Source organism: Rutilus rutilus, assembly GCF_951802725.1.
Source record: "Rutilus rutilus genome assembly, chromosome: 15".
Classification (NCBI taxonomy): Eukaryota; Metazoa; Chordata; class Actinopteri; order Cypriniformes; family Leuciscidae; genus Rutilus; species Rutilus rutilus.
The window spans coordinates 27,718,265-27,735,042 of NC_140220.1; the positions used below are offsets into that span (position 1 = coordinate 27,718,265).

A 16,778-nucleotide genomic window follows, 5' to 3' on the forward strand; every position below is an offset into this window, starting at 1 on the left:
ATTGGCTGATGTCTGATGCACCCTTTTCTTTTGGAATTAGCATGCCGCCAGCCCTTTGCCAAGCCATGGGGATATTTTGCTTATATATGTGCCATACTACCCTCAGAAAGCATAGGACATTCGGTGCATTCTTATGGTACTCTGTTAGGTTTTGGAGCAGATGCTGCTCTTGCTCGCCGGACCGTGTTTTCTGCCTCTTTCCATTTAGTAGGGCTAGTGTCCAGGTTGAATTCAGTGGACGTTTTCCAGGTTTCTCCAATTCCTGTCTTGATGTTTTCAAAGTTCTGCTTTTTTCCTTTTCAAAAAGGCCTTTGACGAACTTGAAAGGGTCTTGAAACGTGTTCTTTCTTCTTGCAGAAAGAAGTTCCCTTAAGTTCTCTGCCCTTTGCAAAGTCGCCAGCCGGATCTTAATATCCACTTGGAGTGAGACCTTCTCTGATGTTATTTTCTCCCAACCACAAATGCACACCTGGAGCTTGCTGCCATCGTGAATGTCTTGTGTGATGTGCTCTCCTTGTCCGTAGATGCTTCCATACCTGGGTCTGTAACAGTGTTATCAATCAGTGAGCTCTAAGGAGAATTTTCTTTTGTTGACTTTTTGTAGCATTTAGTGGGTGTCTCCAACTAACTGAACTAGCATTGATAAACATTTAAAAATTACTGTATACAGTAGCCTATATTTAATAGTTTGTGAAGATATTAAATCAGAAAATGTAAAAAATATGTTAAATAGTTTTATCTATCATATGTTGATGTTCTGATATTTTTTTTGTAGTCATAATTTTGCATTGCGGTTTGTTATTTGCAAATGTTACGATTTACTAGTATTTGTGTGTGAATTGTATTCAAGGATCAGTAAACCATAATAATTATTATATTGTCTTGTGTTTTAATTCATGGACAATCGCAAGTGAAATTCAAGAATATTTTGATCACTGACTGAACTAGGAAATATCCATTTTCCTTAAGATTTGAATATAATACATATTTTTCGACACTTAAGCCACAATTTAACACGTATATGTATCTGCATTATATGGCATCAAAACGAGGTATTTGTGGGAACATAGCACAAGCATACTTTTCAGTCAAAACATTTATGTTTCTTAAGATTTTGACGTATGAAGCAGTAGATATTTTGTTCAAAATTAAGACAAACTCCCTTTCTGCTTGTCAAATACTTTGGAACGTTTATGTGATGGAACTACACCGGTGGTTATTCTGCAAAACTCAAGTATCATTTGTTTACGGATGCCACATGGTTTGATATTTTCCATCTAATGCAAATAATTTCATACAATTGTGCGTGACTTAATTACCCAAAAACTATTTGAGAGCACATTTGTTTACATCTTAGAAAAATTTACTTTATTACCTTGTAAGTTATTACATCTGTTCCTTGGTTTAACAGTGTTCATATTGTAAAAAAACACACACAAAAAAAACCACACACACACACGAGACTGACCTTTTAATTTAATATTTACAGGAATAACATTTTTGTAGTTCCTCTAAAGCTCAGCACAATTTTTAACCACTGTCAAATATTGACAAAAGTCACCCTGAAAATATTACAAAAAAAGAAAGAAAAAACCCAATCTCCTCCTCGACTGAAAAAATTCTTCAACCATGACAAAATATCAATATCTGTGCTCCGTACTAGAATAAATAAAACCGTCTGAGGAAAAGGGCAGACTTCTGAAATTATAATTGTAGTTACAATTCCTTGACAAAGAGACTGCAAACTATTGGCTGTGTGCCTCTTCCATGGGAGTCTGTGACATGACTGTTCTTAACACTTCATGACCAGTGACGCAGAGGGGAGGAGTGATCACCAATGCATTTATGAGTGCACAATGATGACCAGTAAATACCATGGCCGGGTTTAAAGGCCACATGTGATGATGTAATCAGAACCCACATCATTCCATACTACATTTCAAGCCTTTGGTAATATGGTATGAAAGAATACAAGGACAACTCATCAACAGGCAGTTTACACTCCAGGCAGTTCCTAAAGAATACTTTAGTGTTCAATTCAGAACTGTAGTTTGTCATTGATGAGGGAATCATGACTGTTATAGTGCTGAGGCTCTTATCCACTGAGACGTGTGTAGACGACACAAGATGTCATAGGGAAGGGTGACGGTGCTCGTCTTGATCTGGTTGTAGTTTTACAGCTGTTGTAGTAGAGTAAGACTGAACTTAAATAAAATAGACTGGACCCAGGCCAGCATTTATCCATAATGCACTGCTCAAACGGAGGTAAAACAATATAGAATCAAGATTCATTATGTGTTATTTAAAATGTAACTATGTGCAACGACAAACTTCTGGCAAGTTCAAGTAAACTGTTAGGTGGCATACTGGAGAAATATAAGGATCACCTAAAAACAGAATAATGTCTGGTTGAAAGAAAAGCAAGGAGGTATTAAGCAAAAAAAACCTAAATGCTCATTAAGACATGAGCAGTAAATTGTTTTTCATTCATTCACTCACTCACACAAAAGAGATTCACTCAAACAAACAAATTAACAAGCAAGCCATCCGCAGTCTTTGCGTAGTCTCACTCTGTTCCACTTCTTCGGTGTTGTACTGTGGTGACTATGTACAAAATGAAACCAAGAGTTACTTCCTCCATCAGAATCCAGAATCGGGCTTGATAAAGAGGGCGGAGAACGCGAAGGCGAGGAATACGATCCCACCAATGATTGTAACTGTAGACATAACAAAAGGAAATATCAGCAAATAAATCTGGATATAGATCATTGCTCATGTAAACCTACAGAACATGAAGTACTGTAGTAAATGACTCAATCTCACCGGTTCTGACAGAGATCTTCTGAGCCACCATCCTTCCACCGATAACAGCCAGTCCTGTGCACAGACAGTGTCCCAATGTTCCCCCAACTGCTACTCCAAATGGATTCTGCAGCACAAAACCAGCCAGTTATTCACAGGTAACATCTCTAAAGTGATTTGCTAGCTGCTAATAATAAGCAATACAAAGTGCTGGATTATTAGTCATCCTACAATACTTTACTGAGCTATTAAATGAGATGAAATTGGTAAATTGTAATATATATATTAGTATACATTTTAATGTATCATATATAGTGTTCGTTTTAATATTTAGACCAGTTCTATTATTGATTGCTATCAGGAAGTGAAGAAAGTTTTAACCAGTATAACACAAAGTGTTCATGAAATACATTTACTACTCTATTAAAATATACATCACATTCAGGTTTTTTTAATTCATGCACAATGCATTTTCATGGGCTTTAAGAATTTAGAACAGGGGTCTAATTTTGGACTCTGTACAATACCTCTCTTGCAGCCAGAACAATGGTTGCAAGCTGAGATCGGTCACCCCATTCGGCGAGGAAGGTGAGGGTGAGTGCCTGAACGAATATGGGTGAGATCAAATTGTGCCACTTCCTCTGAGGCAACAAGTTCGCCGTCGACCCCGCTTCCACGTCGGGTGTGCCGTTTGCCAGCTTATAGCGCTGAAGCTGAGGGAGGAGAGGTCAATCAGTCAATCAGAGGTCAGATAAGATGCTTCAAATATTCAGGTGGTGTTATATATAGCCATACCTGCGGAGAAACACACTTCAGTTACAAAGCTGTTACCTCCTCATCTTTTTTCTTTATCTCAGCCTGGACCTCCTCCAGCTCCTCTTGCCCTTCATCAGCACTCATCCTCAGTCCCTCCCTCAGCATCCTCAACCCAAAGATGGCAAACAGCGCTGTTGAAATGTAGTAGGTGTAGATCCGTGGGATAATGGTGGTGGCATAACCAAACAGGACTAATGGGAAGACAAACAGAAAAATAGGTCATTCATGCATTGAGAGGATTTTATAAAAGACACACAGTAGATCAACACTCTTTTAATGCATTAGACATTAAGCAAATAAAAAAAAGCAGAGGCCTAAGTGCTGAATTATGCGCTATTCTCTGTAAAAACCTTTAAGATATAATATTTAATTATATAAGACATTGATAAAGCTGGCTAGACAAAAAGAAGTCTGTCATTTGAAATCTGTTAGATCAGTATGGCATGATGATATTGTTTTGGATGGATGTAAATTTACTATGAAATTTGCATTATGAATGATATCCTGTAAATATCTCACAAGACTTTTACTGACACTATGCACTGCTAAGTTAGAGATGAAGCACCGATACGACACATTTATCATATTAGTAAATAAGCTCCTCTCTAGTGTTTTATTTTATTTAATTTTTTACAGCTAAAGAACTTTGAACATTGGATAACTTTCCTGAGGTAAATACAACGTTCAGTGACATTGTTCTCAAGCTTTTTGTTTACTTTAGTGATAAAACTGACGGAATTTAAAAGCTGAGACTTTTTCTTATCAGAAGTAACAAAGCTAGTTGCGGTTATTGGATGAGAGGCGCGCTACAAATAATGTTTGGTGTAGGGAAAACCCTGCCAACCCTGGCTTGAACTACAGGTGATTCATAGGGTCAAATAAAGCCTGCTTCAACGTTGCTATTATTTCAGGTAGACAGCTCTAAATACAACAAAAGACATTTTCTTTACACACAGTATGAGATGTAGCCTGATCCGTTTTCCGCCTCCTTTTGATTGATGGTATAATCGGCCCTGATCATAGGCTATTTTTAAACAATCGGCCGATGGAGAAAAGAATTGCTTAACCGGCCATTACCGATTATTGGTCGATACATCGGTGCATCCCTAATAGGAATGCTAGAAAGCTAGAATAAAGCTAGAGTGAAATTTACCAAATTTGGGACATCTAAATACACATTACACATTAAAATGAAAAACAAAAACAAAACAAATTCAAATTACAGAAACGATTGTGTCAGATTGGGTAAAATGATTGCAAAGTTTACTTAAATTAAACTGTCACTCATACCCCTTTTCCACCAAGGCAGAGCTGGTGCTGGTTCGGAGCCAGAGCCTAGTTTCAAATCGGATCTTTGTTTTTCCACCGCCAAAGCACCAGCTCCGAACCAGTAAAACTGGTTCTTAAGTAGCACCAAATCATTGCAGGGTCTAGAACGGAGCCAAGAAAGAACCGCTTGCGTCAGAGGCTGGGGGCGGGGTTACCGTGGCCAACAAGACTGAAGAGAAACTTGTGAACGCCATTTTCAAATAGCAGCTAATCGAGCTAACAGCAGCTAAACACGATGGACGCGATCTAAAATATAAATCTAAGGCTAAAGTCGGCATCTTATTGTTAAAAATAAATGTTATGTACATGCCGTTACTCTCGCTTGTAATCCCCGTCTGTACAAATAATGGCGAGCCGCGCGAACACGTTGGATCCGCCGTGTTTGGATGCCGATGTAGGTCCGCAAAGCCATGAACATCAATAGCAAAGCAACGTGCGCCATTGTTGATGATGTGTTTGTGTTTGGCGCCGCCACGCTAACGTTGCCGAGAAAGATGAGACGTAGCTGTGACGTAAGTCCTGGCTCTGCGTTGGCTCTTTTAGCCTGTGGAAAAGCAAACCGGTTCTTTGGAGGCTCGTCAGTCGAACCAACTCCGAACCGGCACTAGCTCTAGCTCCGAACCAGCACCTGGTTCTTGTTGGTGGAAAAGGGGTATCAGAGATTATCTAGTTTGGCTTTTTAGACCAAATGGAGTTTTATTATTACTGATATATTCAATAGATAATGTCACATTATGATACTAATGTATCATTTAAATTGCTGGATACAATTGAGATGGTCAAGGCCTCTGAGGTGGGACAGGCCAAAAGTTAAGGAGGTGGGGGTATCTGACTTTGCTTAAAACTTGCTAAGTTAAATTTTATGTCAGATAACAGATTATACATATGTAATACACAAAAATGTTTTTTCCCCACTCTAAAGTCATGTGACACTAAAGGTCTTAGCATATCAACATTTGTAGATGATTTAAAAAAAAGTAAAGGTGCTGTATTTCACCTACCTGACAGACATGTCATGAGTCCCAAAGCCAACATGGCTCCCACCAAAACAGTGAGGCGATTGTAGCGCATAGCCATGATTGCTGCGATGAAGAATGTCTTGTCTCCCAGTTCAGACACGATGATGACTGAGATGGCTGCCACAAAGGCATGAATAAAGCCCAGGTTTCCCTGATTGGGTTCATTGATGCTCACTGCCGGGCCGAGAGCGTGAGCGGTGGTTGCCTTCTGCAGCAGGACAGAAATTATGATTCAGATGTTAGGTAATAACATAATTTCTACAAAATATGGAACAACAGAAAATCGAACAACATTTAGAGATTTTTTTTTCTAATTTTGTAGCTTACATGTACCTCATTAACTTATTTTGTAATAAAACAAATAAACAAAAACATTATGTCAGTTTAAAGCCCCCATGAAAGTTTGCCGAGAACCCCCAGTGGGCCCCCTGTTCCCCTGGTGGAGAATCACTGATTTAGACTGTCCACTGACTTAAAGGCACTTGACGCACAACATAATGATGGCAATTGACGCCTCTCGCGGTTCAAACAAACAGGACTGGGCAACCGCGTTCGACATTAGGTTGTGCGTCAAGTTCAAGAGTAAGCCTAACTCTTTTGGCGTAAATCGATGCGTACGGCCATCTACCAGAAGCTAGTTATTTAAGTCGATAAAGTTTTAAATATGGATATTTTTCTTACACGGACGCGTCGCTTCACTTCAGAAGACCTTTTTTAACCCCCAGAGCCATTTCGAGCACTTTTATCATGAATAGGTGCGCTTTGATGGACTTCCAAAGTCAAACAGCCATTCACTCCCATTATCAAGCTTGGAAGTGCCAGGACATTTTTTTAATATAACTCAAATTATATTCGTCTGAAAGAAGAATGTCATATACACCTAGGATGGCTTCAGGGTGAGTAAATCATGGGCTAATTTTCATTTTTGGGTGAACTGTCCCTTTAACATGTTAACAGCAGCAACATAACTAAAAAGCACTTGGATGTAACAATATATTTAGTCAATATATCGCAATACAAAAATGCAACAATATGTATCGTGTATAGTGACAATATGTATTGAGTATAGTACACCCAAAAAGAAATTTACAGTGCGTGAAAAAATTCAAGTTTACAGAGTTTTAGTGTCAGTACTACATTAAACTACTATGTATAATGTTGAATATAATGTATAATAATGCAATGGAAGAATATGTGTGGGTCCTGATAATGCCAAATGTCTTATGTTACCAGTAAAAAGTGGCCTACATTATTGTAAATATATCAGTGACATCGTGACATGAGGGTATCGTTACACCCCTACTTACTATATCAATGCAACTGGGTTCTTTAATTTGATCTGCTCTCATACCCTCAGAGAAAAAGCTTAATTTCAATGCCACAATGTGCCTCTGACTGATCAAATTTAACTGGTCCTGCACTTCATCTTTGAGAAGTGTGGGCAAACTCCTGGGGCTCCAACACTTCACATAAATGGCAGATGAGTAGATTAAGAAACTGACGTTTTTTTAATGGTTATACATGTATATACCAAAATATAAAAACGCACATTATCTACAGCAGAATATCCTAACGTTAGATGATCCCTGCTTGACAAAATTACATTCATCCGTTTATTCCAGCCTAATAACCAAGTGAACAAATCGGTTAGCCAGTGTGCAAGTTAACGTAGTCAAACTAGTTTCCCTTGAATGACACTCTTTAACGTTACCTAGCTAGTTTTAGCTCCAATCCTCCTTGAATTGGACACATTTATATAGTTTAAAAAATCTTTCTTATGTACGTTTCCTAGCAAAAAGGAAAATGTGTTCTTACGCACCTCCGCGGGCTGCTGCTCGTTAATGACTTTATTCTCTTCTTGAGTTGCTATAACTCGGGCTGAAAACAACACGACGTTCAGTAGAACAAGGAAGCATTTAAACGTGCCACCGCCATGCCGCTCGCCGGCCCGGAAAGGCATCTTAAGGGATGGCTAATGCAGCTTCTTCTGTGTTAATACTCTGCAAATTAAGCTAATAAAACCGCCAATTTATAACCATTAGCGTTTTGTCGTTACAATTTGGCTAGCCCACCGTGGTCATCATCTTCGCCGAGAGACTAACAACACCAAAGGATAAGACAAAACTGTCGTGTGGAAACTGACTGTGATTGGTCAGTTGGGGAGATAAACGTGTACGGGAGAGGCATACGTCACTAAAATGGAGGTAGACTATTAGTTGAAACATTGTCAGTCTTAATAACGTATGAAGAAACACCTTCAAGTTAGGTGGAGTTGCAACGTAAAAGGCTATGGATTGGAAATATGAGATTAGAAACTCCTCTCAAAAAACAAGATTAATTTATAGACATGAGTTTGGCTTCTCATTGTTTCACGAATTTGCACATTTCTTAAATGTATTTATTAGCAGCTCAAAATAGTTCAAAATAATGATGGACGATATTCACACAATCGGTGTAAATAGAAACGAAAAGCAATGGTGGGTACAGAAACATGTTATACGTTGTTTCGCAATACTGACCTCAAGATTATTGAATGTAATGCATAAACTGAATCATGAACTAGTAAAATCTTCAAATATATGTAAATGGGTGGTTGACATATTTGGCTAAAAAAAAGTTTTTAAAAAAAATCTCAAATGTAAGTCATGGAACTCATTGGGTTATATTCTACCAACACTTATATTTCCAAATATATATGTGGTCTTGTAGATTTTGTCCTGAAATGTACATTTATTCACTAGTTTACTGTCTTAGTGACTAAAAATGTCATATGGTGTGACATGAATGTTATTGTGTATTAAATTAAAAAGGGGTATAATGTGATTAATGTAAGTCAATTTATCCAGATTCTTTATGATTACTATATAAAAGTATAGCATTTCTTATGTGCAAATATGTTACATTTTGCATTATTTTACTTTATCATCACTCATAGACAGACGTTTACTTGTAATCTTTCAATATATTTCAAATTAATTTGGGAATACCTTGTTATAAAAGTATCAAAATGCTTGTAACCTTTGCTGGCACTATTCCCCATCTGTCACATTGATGATTTTATGATTAATAACCAAAAAGCCTTAATATCTTTCAAAATTCTGAATGTCACACCAAATGACATGGTGTCACGCCATATGATGTCACACCACACAACAATCTGTATGCAAAAATCTGTATTAGCTGCATTTAACAAACAACCCAACTTAGTTTGACAAGTGAATCATTGTTTCAGTTACAGCAAAAATCACAAAATTGTTTAAAACACTGAGTTCTACTCAAAGTAGCAAAGAATCATATGTTTATGACACATTCATTAATCCACTTACTGTATTCATTTGATGTTGCACTTTTTATTTTAATCTGCTGAATATTAACTACATGAATTCTAATAATCTTTATAGTAAATCATTGAACATTTTTTTTATTTAATGCATAAATTAATTTCAAAATGATGATGAGTAAAACAATGACCGAACAGCAAGCTGATGTATCATTTCCTTGTTCTTTCTGTATTCACCATATCTCACCATCTACTGAAATCTACCTCAAACTGAAAAAATAAATAAATAAATAAATAAATAAATAAATAAATAAATAAAGGGAAACATTTGAGTGACAAAATGCTGTAGTTTAACATGGATTCAGCTTGAAAATGGGATAGTAGGGATTCACCAAATTGAGTTGGTGTATAGATATTAAATGTGTTCATAATATAGTATCAAAATGTGTTAAAAGGACAAAATATTCAATAAACTTAACTATTAGTTACAAAATATGTATCTAAGAGCATTATTTACGTATTTAAATGCAATTCATATCATTTAGTGTGACAAAATAATCATATGGTGTGACAAGAAAACCCTGTCACACCTTATGATTTTGTGTCACACTATATGAGGTTTCATGTACTTAGCATGACATTAAGCAATGTGCTTTTATGCTAACATGCTAGAACCATGCTAACTACAATATGACAATATAGTTTTAAAGGTAATATTGACTGAAAAGTTATTTCATTTGGGCATTTTTGTGTAAAATGTGTCACACTAAAAGACAGCGCAAAAGGGAACTGATGCAGGAGTGCCGGATCTACTTGATTTTTTTGAAAAAATGAAGGGAGAAAACTCGCATTGTAACTTTCAGTGTCCTTCTGAGGTGTTGCTCTTCCTCCTGAAAGAAGGAGGACCCCCACACCCCAAAGGTCTCCAAACAATTGCCCGTTTAAAAAAGGGAATATGGCGTCACACCTTATGATATCCATTTTCGGGACAACATGTTTTAGTTAAGGGCTGCTTCAAAATATTATGCCTGAACTTTTAGTCAAGCAGACTCACAAGTAGACATATGGGATATCAATATATGATTGAATAAACAGAAAATGAATTAATTTTCTTGTTTTTATTCAAAATCTAAATTTGTGAAATGTGCTTGGGACAGTCACGCCATGTGAGCTTATTCTGGTTTGGCTGAAAATTGTGAAAAAATGGAAGATTAAACCCATGAATGCTCTGTATGTCCATATAAAACAGCACTTTCTGAACAATATCACCACAGTTTTTGATATATTTTTCTATAATTTACTTAACATTGACACATTGGACCAAAAAAAGGCCACGTCATGTCAACCACCCAAATACCCATTTTATTTGATCATATTTTATAATTGTTAACCTTTCTGTATTTGCAAATGTTTTCTCGTAAAAATGAAAATAAAGTGAATGTCATCGATTCATCAATAGCAAGATGTAGGCTAATGAAACAAGTAATAAAAACTCAGTGAGTGTTTTAGCGCAATTTTCTCACGTCATGGGATCACAACACTAACACTAACAACACTTGAGATAGTATCCTAGGCTAAATGAAAGAGAAAATAAGTTGCTCGAGAATATAACTTTCTCTTGAAATTTAAATGAACTTTCTGAAATCAAATCAGCAATGGATAATAAAAAAGGCACAATCACTTGACTAGTTGAACATCATTTTTGCCTATTAGCTCATTATTTTTTACATCTTGTGTTCACTCAATATCCTCGATTTTCTCTGTATCAGCTTCCTTTTCTGCTTTGTCCTCTTCAGATTCTTCCTTCTTTTCTGCTTGACGATTGGCTTGTGACTTTGTAAACTCTTCTTCTGCTTTCGAGATATTTGCCAAAACATCCTCTGAAAGCCACGAGTCATCGTAGAAATCAGATACGCCTGATGAGGAAGCCGTTGGTGTGGATGTCGCCATCTTTTGTCGCTTTACTGAACGTTCTTCCATTTATTTTGCAACAACCTCTTGTCGTTTTCTCATATATTCTTGCTCCTTCTCCAAATCTTGATCGATACCTTCATTGATTTCTTGCCGTAATTCAGTGGAATTAATTGTGCTCATGACTCTTGTGAATATCTTCCTTACGTATTTCTGTGGAACAATAGTTTTATAGGTGAAAAGGCAATATTTTTCTTATTTCCCTTCATATAAAGTTTTAATTAATTTTTGAAGCATAAAGGAAAGATTTTTGATCAATTCTTTTTTTCTAATATTATTGTAAATTTTAGAAGCTATCGATTGTAATTTGTTTCAACTCGATAGCTATTATGGTTGCCGAGAAATTTGCAAAAAACTTTTTCTGGAATTTCCAGGAAATCCCAAATCTTTTCCTGGATTTTTTTTGTGCGTTCCCGAGATTAGACCTTCCTTAAAGGAGAACTCCGGTCAATTTTAACATTGAGCTCATTTTTTTGTACATTTGGAGTGCTGTCAATACAGAGAACAACGACAAAAATCGGTGTTGCCTACACCGAGTTATTCTATTTTTAAAATTTGCACCCTATTGACTTCAATGGGGCAAGTAGTAAGCCTGCTTTTTAGCCTCTTAACATCCTTTAAGTGTCATTACAAGTGCACAGAAAATGTGAGTGATTCCCTCCGAGTGAACACGGGTGGATCTGACTGCAGTAGATGTTAGAGATATTAATAAAAATGAAGTTAATTCAGCCAGCGCTCATACCTTTGTTTACATCCTGTTTTCGGTGGAAGGCCATAGTAATCGATTGTCGAGTTCACGCGCATAGGTTTAGTACCTATGATCACGCGCGTGAACTCGGCAATCGACTACTATGGCCTTCCACCGAAAACAGGATGTAAACAAAGGTATGAACGCTGGCTGAATTAACTTCATTTTTATTAATATCTCTAACATCTACTGCAGTCAGATCCACCCGTGTTCACTCGGAAGGAATCACTCACATTTTCTGTGCACTTGTAATGACACTTAAAGGATGTTAAGAGGCTAAAAAGCAGGCTTACTACTTGCCCCATTGAAGTCAATAGGGTGCAAATTTTAAAAATAGAATAACTCGGTGTAGGCAACACCGATTTTTGTCGTTGTTCTCTGTATTGACAGCACTCCAAATGTACAAAAAAATGAGCTCAATGTTAAAATTGACCGGAGTTCTCCTTTAACATAATGCCGAAAACCCGAAGTCTCTAGGTGGTCTGGTTGAGGAGTAGATAGAAGTGCAAGATTGGTGCGCACAGACAGAACAGAAATCATGAGTTAACAATCGCAATTTTGTCCGGTGGAAAATTGCGCTAAAAATGTATTGGACTCTCTTGTTCTTTGGGGTAGGATCCACTTCCATTCTAAGTAATTTGCTGACAGCAGTTGTCAATCTCCTTCTGAGGTCAGTCTGTCAGGGCAATGGTCCATTTAGCTCTTGTTGCCCTGCATGTTTCTTACAAATTAAACATGCATGAACCATATATCAGCTGTTCCAATTTTTAGAGAGCGCAACTGAGATCAGCTATATTTTCATTTAGCTAATAGTTTATTTATTCATTAGGTACATATTTTCATATAAAATGCATAAATCACAGGACAAAGGGTATAAAAGCTTTGCGTTGACGTGGATATGTCTCAAACTTGCTCCTGTAGTAATCATGGCAGAGCTGTGCAGCCAGTGCCTGGTTATAGAGTACATACAGTATCACCAGCCACCAGGTTAATGAACTGCAGCCACAACAAACACTCATGGCAACATAAATCAGAAGCTCAGCCAGGTAATGCGGACAAGATACCAGCTCAAACCAGCCCCCACATGGCATCTTGTGGGCCAGAGTCTCTACTTTACCTGTATTGCATAGAGAGAACAAAGATTTCATTTTTGTAAAAAAAAAATTATATATATATATATTTAAACAAACTCCAGCGGCTTCTTACCCGAGTTGTCAGTCCTCATCTTGGCCAGCAGTGAGAGGGACCAGTGCTGGAGGAGTGATGCCCCAATGAAAAGAAGAGTCCCGATTACATGATACCATGTGAGCTGTTTAAAGAGAGGAACAGCCCCTGACATTGCAGAGAAACACATAGTAAAATTCAGGGAAATATCCAGATAAATCTGAGCTGCTATATTCTAAAATATTTTTTGTCAATTTAACATGAATTAGGTTAGGAGTTTGCAATTTAAAGTTGCATTTTAGTAAAAAAGAAGTGTTGATAGAATCTTAAATAGGAAACTTTACTAACCTGATTGTGGCAAAGAGGCATTTAAACACAAGACAGTTAGTCCAAGTAGGACATAGTAGCCCAAACCAAATGCGTACTGGACTATATGGATCACACCATTAGAGAATACGCTGACAAACAGGCACTCCAATAGCCGTCTAAAGGAATGGACCCATAGTAGCACTTGTAAAAGCAGAATGGACAGATGTAACTCTGAAAATCACACATAATTAAGCATGTGAATATTCATTGGGATGGTAAATGGAAAGTAACAGATCAAATTAAATGGATATTGGTGAGAAATAAAAAAGATGGGGTCTCCCTTAAAAAGTGTACACAAGGAGCTTTCAGAATTTTTCTGATTGTATTTAATTTTTTTGGTCATGGCAACTTTTTTTAATGCTGGTCACTATGTTTTAAAAAGGTAAGATAAAGTGAAGAAAAAAAAATATTTCTTTGCAATTTGAAGTACCGTTCCAAGCATCTCTTGGTCTGCCAGTCAAATAACAAAGCGCGTCAACCAGCCAATCAGGGAGTGTCTCACTCATGACGACAGAACGTATGGTGAACAGTAGGAGCAGCCCATTCCACATGACAGACACCGCGTAAAAATGAATGAAACACCTAAAGAAACCATAAGAGAAAATGTTTCCTGCACAGTCGTCTTGGCGTGCTCAAACCATCATAATTGGGGAATATACAAAACTTTAATTAATCCAAAATCACCTCTTTGATACGTCAAAAACGAGCTGCCTGCTTGGGCGCTTGATGGGTTCCTTAGTTTTTCCATATCGGATTAAATCCTGAAACACGTCCTCGAGCCTGTTAGGCAGTTTCAACGAAAATTTATAAAGGCAAAAGGCTACTATAAAACATAGTGCTAACAAAAACCATATAATATTAACTATCGCTATTGTATGCATCACCATACTTCCGTCCTCTCGAATAAATGTTCCGAAGGAAACAAATTCTGGATATTTTAGGTTCCACTGACAGAAATATGCTGGTAGACCCCAAGCTCTATGGTCAGGTAATGTTCCAGGCCATCTGGCATGATTAAACCCACTTAAAAGAAACATTACTGCATAGCTCTCTCTCTATACAAAATCTTTTCATAATCTTAAAATATAGGAAAATGAATGTTTATTAACACAAGCTTTCGTTGATTATATTCCCCACTGTGGATCAGAAAACTGGAGAAAAAGAATCAGAACATCTTGATACTGATAGCGAAAACATTACATGATACTATAAGTTTATAAACGATTTGTCTAGATAGAATAGTTAATCATGGCTTTAAAAAATGGCTTTCTGAAATACAGCTGTGGAATCAAAGAAAATGAATGCCTGGAAATCTATTTGTAATTAATTCAATGCAAATGAACAAGAACAATATTTCAGGTAAGAAATAACCTGGAGGAAGTGTAGAGCTTCTCCAGGGCTAAATTGAGGTTTAAATTAAACATACCAGGAGGCAGGTTTAACTTCTGATTAATGTTGTGTTTCAAAGAAGACATGTAAAAATCATGGTATATAGATATGCGTATGTATATGTATACTGATCTTCATTGGCATAGTCCAAGCAATCCATGTGTCTTCTCTGAAACACAACATTAATCTGAAGTTTAACCACAGTCTATGAGTTTAACCCACCACCTGTAGGTTTAATTTAAACCTCGATTTATGTGGATAACTGGAGTAGCTCTATAGTATTCCTCTGGAAAATCAGTTTATTAAACTCTGGACTAGACTAAGTCTAGGGCTATTTAAAACCACGACAGAGAGAGCAGATTTCGGTTAATCTGGTTTAAAAGGCTATTTTAGTCTATGTTTACTCTCTGGGTCACCGAAACGGCCCGTACTAGTAGGCTACTACAATTTGCAATTCTACATTATGAACACAAGGGGGCAGCAGGCAAAATATATTTTGTCAGTAGGCCCACTCTTAGAAAATAATTGGTTCACTGGATAAATTTGTTAGATAATGTTTTTCTATCATCTACTCCCATACATAAAAGCTTTTTATCACAATAATGTTTTGATAAGGGAGCACATCTGTCTTGTGATCCCAGAAAATCACTACTAAAATACACAAAGACAAACCGACATCTCAAGTGTATTAAAATATGTAATTTTCTGAGCATGTATCTAGTGCTTGTGGATGTTTTGTTTTGATTCACAATAGTCTGAGCACATATCTATAGAGGTAAACTGGTAAAGTTTAAATGCCGGAAATATGTCAGGATGTCTACTACAAAGTATACTTCCTTACTTGAGTGAAAGTACAGCTATGTCAAATATTACTCCGTTACAAGTAAAAGTTGTAAAGACCGATTTTTACTGAAGTAAAAGTACAGAAGTAGCCTACTTGTTTTTAAAAGTTCTTAAGTATCAGAAGTAAAAAGTAAATGTCAATGCATTGTTTTATTATTGTTGCATTGTTGTATGTAATACTTACCTTATGCCTCTGAATCTATGCCTGCCTACCTACCCTCATATCAAATTTATTTCTAGAACACAGTTCCAGTAGTGGGATTGAATGTGAGATTGAATAAGTGCACTCAATAACATCCACAATGGTTTCGGACACCCAAATGGCTGTTCCCTCAAATAGTGCCCTATTAAAGTTTTTTTGGCTTTTAGTATGAATATGTTAGCCTTACTGTTATCTATAGAGCTGGTAAGTCCCGCCCCTTCCGTAAAACCCCGCTGGACCTCTAGGTTGAAAAATCGTCAATGCAAGTGAATTATTATGAAAATAATTAATGTTCACATTCATGGCACAATTCAAAAGGGACCAGAAAATAATTATTTATTTTCTCCCATTCACTTGCATTGACGATTTTTCAACCTAGAGGTCCAGCGGGGTTAGCGAAGGGGGCGGGACTTACCAGCTCTATAAGCTATAGTGTGCTCCAAAACAATGACAAAATTCGCATTTAGAAGACCAAACCCAACATTGAAAATGAAAATCAAGTTGATGTCAGAATCCAACATCATATTGACGTTAATCTCCAACGCAATCCCTGCACCCAAAATCATCCCCTGACTGACGTTACAACTTTCTACCGGCCTTGACAGAAATGTATTGGAGTAAAAAGTACGATAGTTGTCTTTCAAATGTAGTGAAGTTAAAGTAAAAAGTTTTCCGAAAAAATAATACTCAAGTAAAGTACAGACACTCAAAAAGTGTACTTAAGTACAGTAAATGTACTTTGTTACTGTCCACCTCTGAAAATAATCTATAGCATAGTGCCATAGAAATATGATATGAGTGGTCCAGTGACACAAGTTGACAATTGATGTACAATCCCAGTCTTAT

General features: G+C 36.9%; 2 protein-coding genes across 2 annotated transcripts; both read right to left on the reverse strand.

Annotated features, from left to right (window-relative positions):
* Positions 1-1,459: 1,459 nt before the first annotated feature.
* Positions 1,460-8,106, reverse strand: tmem165 (transmembrane protein 165). Its single transcript, XM_084431809.1, has 6 exons — positions 7,786-8,106; positions 5,949-6,174; positions 3,634-3,809; positions 3,330-3,515; positions 2,824-2,929; positions 1,460-2,717 (listed from the first exon to the last, which is right to left on the reverse strand). The coding sequence occupies exons 1-6, from the start codon at positions 7,924-7,926 to the stop codon at positions 2,641-2,643; spliced, it is 912 nt and encodes a 303-aa protein (XP_084287935.1). The 5' UTR covers positions 7,927-8,106; the 3' UTR covers positions 1,460-2,640.
* Positions 8,107-12,723: 4,617 nt separating this feature from the next.
* srd5a3 (steroid 5 alpha-reductase 3) lies at positions 12,724-14,397 on the reverse strand. Its single transcript, XM_084432610.1, has 5 exons — positions 14,183-14,397; positions 13,929-14,080; positions 13,478-13,669; positions 13,172-13,297; positions 12,724-13,082 (listed from the first exon to the last, which is right to left on the reverse strand). Exons 1-5 carry the CDS (start codon positions 14,383-14,385, stop codon positions 12,823-12,825), a joined length of 933 nt encoding a protein of 310 aa, XP_084288736.1. The 5' UTR covers positions 14,386-14,397; the 3' UTR covers positions 12,724-12,822.
* Positions 14,398-16,778: the final 2,381 nt, after the last annotated feature.